Source organism: Hirundo rustica, chromosome 6 (genome assembly GCF_015227805.2).
Source record: "Hirundo rustica isolate bHirRus1 chromosome 6, bHirRus1.pri.v3, whole genome shotgun sequence".
NCBI classification, from domain to species: Eukaryota; Metazoa; Chordata; class Aves; order Passeriformes; family Hirundinidae; genus Hirundo; species Hirundo rustica.
In genome coordinates this window covers 57,568,499-57,582,596 of record NC_053455.1, presented here as the reverse complement: position 1 = coordinate 57,582,596, position 14,098 = coordinate 57,568,499, and the positions used below count along the sequence as shown (strand labels likewise).

Sequence of the window (14,098 nt, the reverse complement as noted above, 5' to 3'; positions counted from 1 at the left end):
TCAGTTTGACTCTCCCACTGCTGGAAAGCAACAAAACCAGATGACCTGATAGAGATAAAGTTTGTGGCATTTGAAAATTGACAATTAATTAACAATTAAGATTTTGGTTACCATTTGATCAACACTTTTCCTTCAAGTCTTCAAGGAGCTGTTATAATTTGTGTGTCAAAAACAAGCAAACCAGTTGGTAAATTCCGGTGTGAGCACGTGTAGAAGTTGTTGGTCTCCTGGGGTTTGTAATCTCTGCTGTTAAAGGTGCCCCCTAACCTCAGAGTGTCGTTATTTATGAGCTGCAAAAGGAATCGGTGTGCTGCAAGATGCTGCGATTTACTTATCAGCACATGAGTTCAGAAGATGATTTAATTTCTTACCTATAGATCTGTTCTCGTCGCACATTATTGCGTAGGTGTCAGCAGAGAGAAATTTTTATGGAAATGATTTAGGGACTTCAAAGAGTAAGACAGAATTTTATTCTTTCAAATAGAAAATTTCTCACAACCAGCCCATTCTGACACACTCAGTACATTCCAGCACATCACATTATACCCCGAAATGACAGTGCCATGAACTTAAAAATGAACAAATCTATTATAAATTAGTGAGCCAAGTAACAGAAAAGATTTGAGCAGCAAGAAAACTGATAACCAAACCAGTGTTTAAATACATTTCTAGTACAAGCCAACCATATGAAACTGACCTGTGAACAGTGCACATAGCTTCTCTCTTTTTTTTTTTTTTTCTTTTTTTTTTTTTTTAACCCCCTTCTCTACTCTCACAATACACAAAGGCCTGCTTTAAATGACTTAGGAGTTTATGATTTTCTAAATCACACGGTTTACTTTTTGATCTAATCTTGTGAGGTACTTAACATCAGGCAGGGCAGCAGTAGCCTGACGGGTTTTTCCACCCAAGAGCCGACCGTTTTGGGTGGAGCATGTGTAACAACCACAGGGGGCATGCAGAAAAGTGTTTCTTTAGCAAAGAGGATTTTTGATGTCCGTAAAGTTCTGATGGCTCTCAGCTTCTGTGGACTCTGATACTCTCAAGAACGCAAATCTTTGGAGCTAAAGGGAAAGCACCCTTTGGAGTTTGGTTTTACAGCTGAACAGGTATCTGCTGTAACCTGAAATCTCAGGGCTTATTTACAACAGCAACACTAATTTACAACAGCAACACTAATGTGAATGGATTCTTAATTGCAAAAGTGAGGTGAAAACCCCAATCTTTGATATAACTGGGGATTTCTGCAGAATTCACAGAATTCTCCTCCTGTGCAAAGCTCTAAGCATTTTGCTTTCAAACTTTTAAAAAATACCTTGAAATCGTTATGACTCTCACAGAAAACGATGACATTTCCTAGACTGGCTTTTTCTACAGGACTGCATGAGGCAGGATTGGGGACAGTGATAAAATGCAGAAATTTTCTCCACAAAACTGGAAAGACCAGCAGATCTTAACAGAGAAAATTAAAATACTTTGTGTCACTCTTAAGTAATAGAGTTAGTTTAAAAAAATCAATCACTGCAATCCATCTCAGTAAAAATGTCATCTGAAGATCAGGTGTGCTTAGCCTCTGAATGAGAGGGAGGAAAAAAAAAAAACTCTGGTGGTTATTTTGGAACACATGTAAGGATTCCTCAATGTCTTTTCACTGTGATGAAAGACAAATTATATGTTAAAGCCCTGAATGCTGTGTTTTAAGGGTATCCCTTCAAGTTATGGTCACTGAGAACACTGTTTAAAAGCTTAATTCATATTTTATTGCTAATTATTTACCAAATCTGTAAAGCTCTGTACTCTACAATGCACAGCTTTGCTGTACACTGCTGTTAGAAATACACATTTTTCAATCAAAATCAGAGACAACATCCAAACTGTAAAATGTAACCAGACATGCTTACCCTCTCTAAACAGTCTAATAAATAAATATAAATAAATACTGCAGAGCAATAGTATAAAGCTTGCACCAACAGAGGTATATTATTTAAGTGTGGCCAATAGCAAAAACTTGCTTTTACCTTTAGAAAGGGTATTTCAAATTTCTTGCAATATGGAAACAAAAAAACCAAACCCAAACAACAACAACAACAACAAACCAAAACCAAACCAAACCAACCAACAAAAAAAACAAAACAAACCCCCCCCCCAAAAAAAACCCAAAACAACAACAACAACAAAACCCACCAAAAAACCAAAAACACCTAAAAAACACCACCCAAACAAAACCCAAAAACACCTGAAGATAACTCATAAATTACTGTGACAGGATCCAGTGTGTCTGTTACTTTACCCGTACTCACAAAGAGGTTTTCCAGTTTAAAGCTTTTTTAACAGGAATGCTTCTATCTTTGGCTGTACCATAGGCAGATGCTGCAAATTAGCACCAATCACAAAATAATGAGAACATCAAATCTTCTCAGAGCACGAGGTAAACTGATATTCAAAAAACCCCCAAATCAGTCTTTCAGTTTCCCCTTATTTTGTCCAGTTTGAAAATCTAGTGCATCACACATATAGTTGGGAATATTACCAATCTTAAATTGCAGAATTATCTCAGTTTTAAGAAGTTACTTAAATTAGGAGAATTTCTGCACGCTGTTTTGCCAATATCTACAAATGCACGTACAAAAAAGATAGGAGATGGTCCCTTTAAGCAAAAAAAAATGCATGTATTCTCAAGCAGCAAGATAAATGTAATTTAAATAGCCTCACAATATTTTCTATCAAATATCGATATTAAAAACTCAACATTTTTTGCAGTCTTTTTGTGAGGTTACTCTCAGGGAAGTCTTTCATTGCTATTCCATTCATCACTCCCAACAATACAATTTGTGATGTATTTTATGAAGAAATTGTAAAGTCTGTCATAGTAAAGTCTGCCCTATAAATATCAATTGGGTCTGAATTACTGTTTTTAAATTATCTTTTCTCTTATTTTAAAGACCTTAATCTCTGAGATACAGAAACCTTTTTGAGCATGTAACAGCTGTAAGGATAGTCACCCCTTTGATAATCCCTTACCATTTTACAAGAGGCAGGGATTTAATATTGCTTTTACTTCTTGTTCAAAAATACACAGTGCAATAAAACTGATAAATACCTGAAAAATTAATTTCTGACATTGCACTTACAGTAGTTTTAGTAAATGCTTATACTTACAGTAGTTTTAGTAAGTGCTTATATGTAGTCATTAGTCAAATGACTCTTCCTCCACCAGAAATAAAGACTAACCCTATTTTCATGAGAGGCTTTTTTTCTGACTTTTCTATAGTTGGCCATGGTTTGGCTGTGCCAAAATATTAACAAAGCCACACAGAGATTCAGACAAACAGATGGAAAGTAAGGCTGTCTCAGAAATACTAAATGATGTCATCATGTTCCTCAGAAACTCTACTCTCAGCATTAAAATAAAATTCCAAGAGAATAATGGAGCTCTGATTTCCCTTTCACAGACCCTGGTGCCCATCAGACAGACAAATTCAGTCCAAATCTGTATCCCAGAGATCCTTTGAGCTGACAGTGAAATGACTGTCTCTGGTATAAGCAAAAGAACTGCTTTAAAGCTTTTGATAACAAAATGATGTGTTTCCCAAATAAGCTGATTTTAAATTCGAATTCCTTCATTTTCCAGAAGACTGTATCTCCGTGATAGGGAATACTGGTGAAAGGATGTTTATTTGGACGTGGCTGTTTAAATCCTGCTCAGCTGATAACCTGTGGATAATATAAGGCTTTTGAAGTGCTGATCTTCTGCTCGCTCTTTCACTCTCTGCTCTTCTAAGGTACATACGAGTCTGTCCCTTTCTTCAACCACTTTCATCATCTCGGTAAAAATTTCATCCTCCTCGTTCAGATCCATCTCGTCTTTAAGGCTGTCTAAAAGGTCACAAAAAAGGGCTTAAGAACCAGATCACTGTTTGCGTTTTAACTGTTAGAGGACAGCTTGAATTAACATTATAGTCAATGACAAATGTAGTCAATTGCGGTTAGTATTGTTAAAGTTACTGTTCGGGGAAATTTTCTCCTGGATTTGGGCCATTTGAAGTTGACCATTAGGATTCCTAGGGTCTAGAGTCATATTTAAAAAAAAAAAAATTAGACTAGAAGGGATAGGGAAAGCACTACTTAATTACAGAAGCAATTAAGCCGTGGTTTAAATTTAGCTTATAAGGTAAAAATCCCAACATGAAATGTAGTACCTGTAAGAAAATGGAAAGCATTTTTCAGAAAACGTACTGAAAACTGCCGTCACTTGCAATCCACATGCCTAGAACACAACAGGATATTTTGAGGTACTCAGTGCTACGGAACCACTCTTCTCCCAGCATTGCTCCTCCCCATGCTCCTTTTCAAATCCCAAACTAAAGGACAAGCGCAAGCTGTAACCCCAAGTACTCAAAGCAGTTCCAGAACACTGGGGTAACCAGCAATGTTGCATAAGAGCAGATCACCTCTTCTGTTTAGGTGACTGAAGAAGTTACTTTCATTGCTGTCCACCATCAGCTGGACATTGCTGCCTGCAGAGCACAATTAGTGCAACTACATGTGCTGTGCTTCTGATCCAGTCCAGTGTAGAACTGGGCAGGTCAGCTCAGCTGTCTACACCAGGAGTCAGATGAGAAGACCTCACATTTTGCTGGCTGAGCTGCACTCAGAAGGAGCAAAGAAGCCTCAGCCACCCTGGTTCTTTTTTGGAGCAAATAGGGTTGGCACGGTCTGTCCCTGTGGGTTGGAGCACACTGTCCCCTTTGACTTACCATCAATGGCCATTTTCTCTCTCAGCTTTTGTTCCAGCCTGCTTTGGTGGTCCTCCAATTCTAGCTCTTGGGCTCTGGGTGCAGCAAAAAGTATGTTAAAGAAGCAGCTTTTTTTCAGTGAAGACATACATGTTAATGTAATCTCGATTACGAGATTCTGCATTCTGTTTATTTTCTCCTCATGGGCTCCCAACGCTAAAAGGTTTGCCTGTGCCAACATCTCCAGAGCAGCTCCAGACCTACCACTGCCACCTTTTACATTATGTATGGGGCTAAACTCCCCCATACACAGCAATGCTTGAGGCTTTGAACCATCTGTGCTTTGCTGGGGGCGCCCACAGTGTAACTCTGAATAGGGCTGAATCCACACGTGAAGGGCCTCACCAGGAGGCAAAGGAATTAACGTGGGAACACATCCAGACAACAACATTTTGTGTCCTGCAGCACTAAAAGCAGCCCACTGTTGCCTTTTTAACTCACAGGCAGTGTGAGAAGAAAGCATTGCTACCACAGCACCCCATAACAAGGAGAGGGGCCAGAATGGCTCAGCCCCCAGCAGAGCTGGGGAGAAACTGGGGCTGAGTGATAAAGAAATGATAAATGGCAGTGAGCAGCCTGAACAGATGGGAAATCCAGGGGTGAGTGAGTACTGCTGAGGCTCCCATCGCTTCCCACATTGCCCATGAATAGTGGAGAAAATAGGTGAGAGTCACCTCAACCTGTCTTGAGTGTATTTGCAGGGAGGCAAGGTGAGGGAGCTACAGCGAACATTGCTTCCATCAGCCACAACAGTGGCATCTGAGATGAGTTTTATTTGCTTCTTGTGTTGGGGCATCTGCTTGTTTCATGGCTGTAGTGAATTTCTAGATATTTTTCCTATGTCCAATAAAAACATATGAATTTGTCAGACCATTTTTCTTCCCAGAAGAAGGTGCCCTGACGTTCATTAGACCACCATTATGGGAAGACAGAGCATCTCTGTGCCACATTGGTTCAGAGCATCATACAGATTTGAAATGTTCGAACCACACGAGAGGGAAGGATAAGGTTTTATCCCTCAGCTGTCTCAAATGCAGCATGCAGAAAGGTGTTCAGGTGTGCTGTGAGTACATTTTTTTCCCCTCTCCCCTCCCCATCTTTAATACTAATGCTTGTCCTTACTTACATAATCAGGAGCTCAGACTCATAACGCATTAATTTGTTCTTCTCCATGACCAGCTCAAACCATTCATGAAGCATCTGATTTTCGTCCTTTGTGCCTGAATCTGTGTGAAATAGGAGACTTCAGTGTGCTTTACCAGCTTTCTTTCCAATGCCTTTGCCAATTAAGTTCTCCTTCAATAGTCCTCCTGTGTAAGCGTGACTTCAAATGGAGATGGTTTTGCTGTATGCAACTTACCCCAGTAATGTCTGAGTACAGCAGGTATGACATTTTTATCTAATTTTGATTGACGGTTGTGGCTTGTTGCAGCTAAAGATGCATTGGATTTTAAAACACTTTTGTCCTAATGATTTTCCTTTCAAATAATCCCATAGTCTTTAGTGGGCACTATTTCTGTCTCTTAGTTCTGCCTTTGATAAGATAGTGTCCCTGTTGAAACTGGGCTTCAGAGCTGAACTGTGTCTAAGTGGACATTCCTTTAACACCATCAGCCTTCAGGGTGCATGCACTGGCAAGCAGAAACTTAATCCCTGCTTCCAGTGGACATCAGACACAAATTTCCCTTTGCTTGTCAACTGGCCTCTAAATCTGCACCTGCTTTGCATGACAAATCTATGATTACTGATTAAGTGTTCTATAACACTTTGGGCCAGGGCATCACTGCTAGACAGCCATTCTCCCAAAGAGCTCACAGCTTGACTGTGCCTTGCTGAAGAAAAGTGTGGATCTCTTCCACCTTCACTCTCCTAAAATACTATCTGTACAAAACTCTTTGGCAAGGTGTTTTCAAATGGCAAGTCAGAGCACCTATGTATTTATTTTCCTTGCTGTACTTTTTAATATCTTCATGACTTCACATTTTCCATTCATTTTTTCACAAAACAAAGCCACCCCACCTCCCTTTGATGCAGAATTACAGCGACAGTGATGGCACTGCCAACACACCTCCCACACCTCTTCTGCCCCTTCCTGCCTGCTGCCACAAAATGGTGATCACTTGTAGGAAGAAAATATCTTACACTGCTCCAGGATGAGGCTATGATCCATGTGGCACACTGGCACCTTCAGAAGCATAAAGCCACCAGCCAGCCCATGCTCCTGCCCCAGCTCATGGTATTTGCACTCCCCACCACGCATGGAAGAAGAGATAGCCAGATTTAGGATGAAGCAAAAGGAATAATGCCAGCAGGCAGGGAAACAAGCTCTCTCTTCCTCAGTCCTTACATCACAATGCTAGATAACCAAGAATAAAATCCCCACAAACCAGCCTGGCAGCTTTCTGTGGATGAAAGCTTACATGATTTCTCCTACATTAAGAGGGACTGCACCTTTATCTTATATGACTGAGAGCACTGAAACTTAACCCAAAGGGTCTCAGGTTAAAGCTCCAGAGACACCAATTACAAGAGTATCATTAAACTAGATTACCAAGGGGAGAGGGAGCCAGAGTCCTGGGCAGTTCAGCAGTGTTTCTGATGCCTTTCTGTTGTCATTTGGAAACGTGCTTCATTTTTTGCCCCGGGAGTTACCTTCTTGTCTCTCCAGCTTCAGCTGCCCCTCAGTCTAAGGTCAGAGCCAGGGTCTGACTCCACTCAAAAGCAGCAGTTCAAAGTCCATCTCCTTGGGGCAGCAACAATGCCACCCAATGAAGCCCTTTAGCCATCTTCCTGAGCCAAGGGGAACAGCTGGGTGTTTGGGACCACCAGCCCCTGTGCATGCCTTCACCAGACACCATCATCCTGGGGAACCCAGGGCACCTCCTGCCAGCATCAGAGCAGTTCCGTGGGCCACCACACCAAGGACAGGAGTCATGCTGGCATGGGTGCAGTCTGCAGTTTGTCAGCAGGACTTGACCCCAAATGGGAATTACCATGAAACAGGACAAAACCTCAGGAGAAGGCAGAGCAACCTCTCTTCAATTCCTGCCTGTTTCCATTAAAGCTTGGCAGTCATGGATGTGTTCCTGTGGTATCTTCCAGGTCAACAAGTGGTGATAAAAAGTGTCTTCTCAGAGTGACTGCAGGAGCAGTCCTTCCTGGAACATGTCAGTTTCTCAATTCAGGGATGCAGCATTAGTATTCAGAGCCTTTGGTCTTTGTATGCCACCATAAGAAATGGTGGCACCATCAAAATTTGATCGATTTTACTGTCAGTAAAAACACTGCAGTTGCTGTTACGCATAAGTGCAGCATAGACGCAAAAGGTTACTGTTCCGAGGCAAAAAATATTCCTTCTTTTAACTTTTCCTCTTTACACTTTAAAAGCTCTGTATCTCTAATAAAAGACTGTGTATTGTAGGTCGATGGAGGTAAGCAAAGATGATGCACCTTGCAAAAAAACATTCATTTTTGAAAAATCCTCAGTGCAAGGTGAAATAAAAGTAGCTCTTGTTTTTGCCTCCTCCTCCATCCCACAGAATGCCCCCTAAGTGTTCCCCGGGACATTTTTCCCCTGGACTTTTCAAATGTTTGTTACTACCAATGTTAATACCTATTTAAGTCTGATGGAGTGCTTGATGCCTTCCAAGGGCAGAACTAACCAAAGATGCATTTTGGATAATGCAGTTTGACAGATCTTTTTTATAGGTTACAGGGAAAACAATTTGTGAGCTTGCTTTGTGAGTCATGTTGGCTTTTCCCTACAGCATTGCTAAAGCAAACCTTTCCTCCTAGTTTACCCAAGTCTCTCCTGACTGAGATCCATTTGAAAGTCAGACATTCTTCTAATTACATCACAGGTGTTTCTATTTTCATCACTTTTGCAGGAATTGTGTAGGCTGTGGAGGAGTATTTACTGAACACTACACTCAAAACCTGAACCTTCTGATCTCCAGACTGATGCTTCACTGTCCCTCCTTTCAGTCATCACACAGTAAAGGGATCTTGACCAGTTTGCACCTTTTTAGGTACAGTTGAAACTGATTCCTTATTTCTATAGGCTTGCAACTGATTTTTTTTTATTCTGTTGAAAATTCTGAGACATCAGATGTGTTTTGTGTGAAATCAAAAACTGGCTACAACATGTGCAGATATTTGTTCACCTTCCAAAGCACGGAGGCATTTCTTAACTTTCTCTCAATGTAGGTTTTCTTCTTTACCATCATTGTTCATGACTTGTTTAGTCAACTGAGCCCTTATGCTAATTTCAGTGGAAAACGTGTTTTGAGATTTTTATTTCTGTATTTTCTTGTAGGCAGAAGCTCTCCGTAAGCCTTCACAAATGTCAGTGGAAAACAAAGCAACAGTACATTGGTGACTTATTATTTGGTATTTTGAAGCAGAATAAAGGAAAGAACGAAAATAGGAAAAATTATTCATAGGACTGATATAATTTCTTCTCTTTTTTTTGGGATGCTTTTTCGGGGAGTTGGGTTTTTTTGGGTTTTTTGCTGGTTTTTTTCCCCAAATGCATGAATTGTTGTCACTACAATTAGAAGATCATCAAAACCTCATTTTACTCATCAGTCTTCATGGCAGTTGTTTCGCACCCACGCATGTTCTCTTCTAATTCAGTTGAGGAGCTAATGAATAACTCCCCCTAACAAAGAGGCCATTCATCCCAGGCTTACAGAATTATTAGAGGAGAGTTGCGTAAATGTCACTGAAGACTGGTGTTTGCAGGCCTGCCTCTAAATTTGGTTATTCACAACCTTTGCAGCTCAATATTATTGCTGAACTGTGATCGTTTTCTAATTACCTTAATAATACCTATTAAATCACTTGAATTGCATAAGCGCAGACCTGCTTAAATACAACTTAACCTAATAAACACTGGCCATTCGTTAAACAATAACGCTCATTATTTTTAGGAAGCTTGAACAAAATATTAAACTCACCAATTCCTGCATCATTACACATACGTTATTACGAGCAACAAAGCACTCACATTTTGTCTGGGGAGCTCACGGCTTCGTGCTTTTGCACCAGAAGAGTTATTGAGAGACAGTAACATCCTACATTTCAGTATCTGCCCTATTTGTAACTGGCCACCTACGCACAAACAATCAACAGGGAGAAAAAAACCAGTACTTTCACCTTAATGAGGGCAATCCAATTACCAGGGATGGTAAGAGAATGAGAAGCATCGATCTCTTGGCAGACAGCCTTCTTTAGGAAATGTGGTTGTCAAAACAGCAACAACAAGAAGTGGCTCTAGGCCATTTATCCTGTGTCTATCCCGAGAGCTAGAAGCTTCTTGTCCCTCTACATTTTTGAGGTTTCCAGAAAACAACCACTTCTATACAAATCAGAAGGAAAAAGCTAACTCCCTAAATTTTCACAGCCTTTTTAGCAGACTTTCACACGGGCGGTGAGAGGGGTGCTGCTTGATAAAGGGTTATGATTTCATTTAAGAAAAAGAGATGCTAAATTTTTAAATAAAATTTGGAATAGACTGCCACGATCAGTTCTAGGAAATTAGGTAATAAATATAAAGGGTTGGGCAAATGCTCTCTTGCTGAACTGATTAGTGCAGTGTCAGAATAGGGGTGAGAGCTGCTATGAAATATGGCATTAAAAAGGCCAGCATGGAGGACTTGGACTGAATTGCCTGGTTAAGACAACAACAAGATCAGGTGCCAAAACATATCTGCGTTTTCTGTGTTGTGCAACTGCCTGTCAGGAAAACACAAGGCTCAGTTTTCTGAAGTGGAGATAAATAAAGACACATTTGCATTCAGGCTGTCAGTCCCTTCAGCACAGACCCACAGCCCCCTCTGAAGTCCCTTACGGGCATGGGTCACATTCCCACCCCTGTTCTGAGCCTGGCAGGAGCCCCTGGGTGTCCTGTCCCTCTTCTTCACCCCGTGTGTGCTGGGGAGAAGTGCCAAGGCTGGCCAGGGGCAGGATCCCACAGCCCTGGCTGCTTGGGAGTGTTGGCTCAGGTGAGGGGAAGCCTTTCCTCTGGCTGCGGCTGGGGTGACCCCCCCCGTCATCTCCAGCCCACTGGGGGAAAAGCTGTGCTGTTGGGGTCTGTGTGTGTGCCTGCAGGCTGCTGTTGCTATAGCATGGCCACTGGCTCTAATCGTATTAATGGCATTTCACACTCCAGGAAAGTCATTAAGGACTCCGTTACTAGGCACAGGCTGCTGCTGGCTTGGTAACTGAGATACAGCTCCTGGAAACCTCACTGGTTCCCTCCACAAGATGAAATTAAGCTCAGGATGGGACTTAAATTTTTTTAAAAAGTGGGGGGCGGGGGGGGGGGGGGGGGGTTGTTGAGGAAAATGTAAATTCAGGTTCAATAGCATTGTCAGTAATTCCAGATCTGTGATAACCAGTAAAAATTCAAAGCATTCAATGTAAAGGAGCTTGAGCTAACAGAAAGTTTGAGAAAAAGGTCTGTAAATGATTTTTGTCCTGCCAGTTAATGTTCCTTTTCAGATTTTGCACCAAACTATCTCCATGACAACCATTAAAACCCTCTGCTTTGGAAGAGGTTAAAAATCCCACCACTAAATAAGGGAACTCTGCTTTGTGTACCTGCTTCTCCTCTTAGTTCTCTCTCCAGTTTGACACCAAAAATCTCCAGTGCTCTTTGTCTTTCCTCCAGTTCTTCTAGCTGGCGCTGGACTGCCTGCAAAAATGTAATGATAGGAAAGCTACAGACACAGCTTCAAAACCCAGAGACAAAAGATAGTCTCAGTGCTTAGAGGAACAGCTTGGAAAGGTCTTGGAGGAGTCATGGCTCTTACCAGCTCACTGAGTGTACCAGGCACCTAAGCAATTTAAATATGCCACTAGGTGTCCATCACAATTTTATGTAAGTAACTCAGGCACCAAAGGAACCTCGGGTTTTTTCTGAGTTTTAGCTCTCCCATAGTAAAAAAAAGATCACAATGTTTCTGTGTCACACAAGGTGTAAAAAGTCACTACTTTCATATTCAGAGACACATATTCTGAGATATTACATTAGCAAAGCTCATCTAAGTAGGGAAGGTTTACAGCTGGAAAGCTCTGCTAGCTGTTTTATTGTCCATGGGATTTAATTTGGTTTGCTTTCATATTTCACCAGCTTTTGACCCAGAAAGAAAAGGGTCTAATAGCTAAGATGTGAAAATTCAGTGGCACTTCAGGAAGGATTTCTACATCCATTGTCCATTCCCTTTGAAATAAGATTTTTAAAGGTGTGGTGGGGTTAAAAAGCATGAAACACCTTAAAAGGTTCAAATGCCAAAGACAGCTGCTCAGCAGTTCCCATTTCAGGCTGTGTTAGGGCATTCCAAGCTAAGGCCTCAGCAACAGCCCAACAAATACGAAAGATCATTCAAAAAGTTTGGACTTGATTGTCTCCACAAAGCATTAAAATAAGAGCAGTCACATATGCATCTAATGTTACCTCGATATAATTTATAATTCTCAGATAAAAACTAAAACATAGCTTCTCTTCCTTTGTGTTAAATAGGATACATCTGAGATCAAATTGTGCAGAAGTGCATTTACAAATCTTAAACTCTAATTGGAAATAATATACCAGTAGAGTCCAGAGCTTTCCTAGCATTTTCTCAAGAGCAGGGACTGTATAAAGTGAAGTGCCTTTCTTTTCATTAAGAAAAAAAATGATTCACTTTCGTATCTGTGGCAGGGAGAGAACAAAAGCCATCACTGTATTTTTGTATCCTCCTGTAATGCACAGAGGTAATGGCTGAGTTTCTTACTTTCTACGGGCTTGATGTTATTCCCCTTTTCCATCTCTTTCCCTCTTCCTTTCTCTTATTGCCAGTCACTATTCCCTCTTATTCTTCATGCCTATTTACAAAACTATGATGGCAATTATGATGATCTCCAGGGACTAACATGGATTTGTCCCCCAGAGAGACGCAGAGCTCTGCCACACGCCCCTTCCTGCTGATGGCTGGGGGTATTTCAGCACAGAGGGCAGTGAGGAGTGAGGGGAGGTGCCGAGCCCGTTTTGGGTACCCCCACACTCAGAGTCACTCTTGGGAGACAAAGGGGACATCTGCGAGCTACATTTTCACCTGTGCTTTGTGAAGCCTCTTCAGCTCCTCTTGTTTAATCAGCTGCTTTGTCTCCTTCTCCAGCTTCCTTCTCTTTCTGATAGCCCTTTTTGCCTATAAAAGACACAGAGGGGAAGAAAAAGGCAATCAAAGCGTAAGTATGCCATTGCAGCTTTCCTCAGAGCTCCCCCAGCGTGATGGAGCTCTTGAGGTTGGGACTCTGATCCCTGGGGACAGCCTGACCCCATCCCCTGCCCAGAGCACTGCAGGGTCAGAAGGGAAACATCCATGTAGGAACGTTTACATGCATTTGCTATGCTGGCTTTAAACAGGCTCCTAAGGCAGCCCTAAGTGAGTGTCAATAAAACGTTTCCAAATCACAAAGATGACTGTGAACAACACCCCACTTAGACATGGCCATACACAGGCTGGGGAAAGCACCAGTTTAAGGAAATCCAACCCATTTCCATTGCTATAGCTAGAAAGTGGCAAATTCAATCACGGGATGCTACCTGAAGCCCTATGAAACCTTCCCTAATGTCATTTCTCTGCTGCATTACAGAGATTTTTGCTTTTCCCCAGGGCACTTGTTGCTGCTGTCAGGAGATCAGGACAGCTAATGCTGCAGGGTTGGGCAGGGAATCACCTGCCATTGCTCCATCTTGCCTTTGACCCAAGCTGTCCTGAAGTGCTTCAAGGCTGTGGAGTTCCCATTTTTGAGGAGGCAGGATACATGAGCACCATAGACTGGACACTTAAAAAATTAACCAGCCAGGAAGTCACTAAAATTTTTCCCACTGAGTTTTGCCAGATACAAATGGTAGCACTGGCAAAACACCAGCCAGAACTGCCATGAAAAGGGATGGTAGGAGGCAGCTGAGAGAAGCACACCGAGTGGGGAATGTGCATCAAAATGGAATCACTGCTGGTGCCCATGTGCAAGAGCTGATCCTTCTTCCCATTTCTGGCAGCTTCCCTGGAGCTCTGCCTTCTCCCTACCAGGTTCTGCCCTCCCTGTGACTGCCTGAACTGCTGCAAGTTGCTTCTATCCAGTTTGCTCCCATGTCTCCCTTCTTTTCTCTATTTTATTTAAACCTTTTTTTTTTTTTTTAACTCAGCATAACATTATTGTACTATAGATTGTCTTTCCTGTGGCAGGGAAGATGAATGAAGAATCCTGCCATCTCAGCACACCCTGACACTGAGCCACTGGAGACAAGTGCT

General features: G+C 41.8%; 1 protein-coding gene across 2 annotated transcripts in view; it reads right to left on the bottom strand.

Moving 5' to 3' along the window:
* Nucleotides 1-447: 447 nt before the first annotated feature.
* Nucleotides 448-14,098, bottom strand: part of MICAL2 (microtubule associated monooxygenase, calponin and LIM domain containing 2) — a 118,346-nt gene continuing 104,695 nt past the window's right edge. For both annotated transcript variants that reach the window (XM_040068125.1, XM_040068127.1), the window contains 5 exons: nucleotides 12,896-12,988; nucleotides 11,400-11,493; nucleotides 5,923-6,022; nucleotides 4,758-4,831; nucleotides 448-3,876 (listed from right to left, as the gene is read on the bottom strand). In XM_040068125.1, the coding sequence (XP_039924059.1) occupies nucleotides 3,692-3,876; nucleotides 4,758-4,831; nucleotides 5,923-6,022; nucleotides 11,400-11,493; nucleotides 12,896-12,988 (546 nt within the window). In that variant the 3' untranslated portion in view covers nucleotides 448-3,691. The remainder of the gene's footprint in view (nucleotides 3,877-4,757; nucleotides 4,832-5,922; nucleotides 6,023-11,399; nucleotides 11,494-12,895; nucleotides 12,989-14,098) is intronic.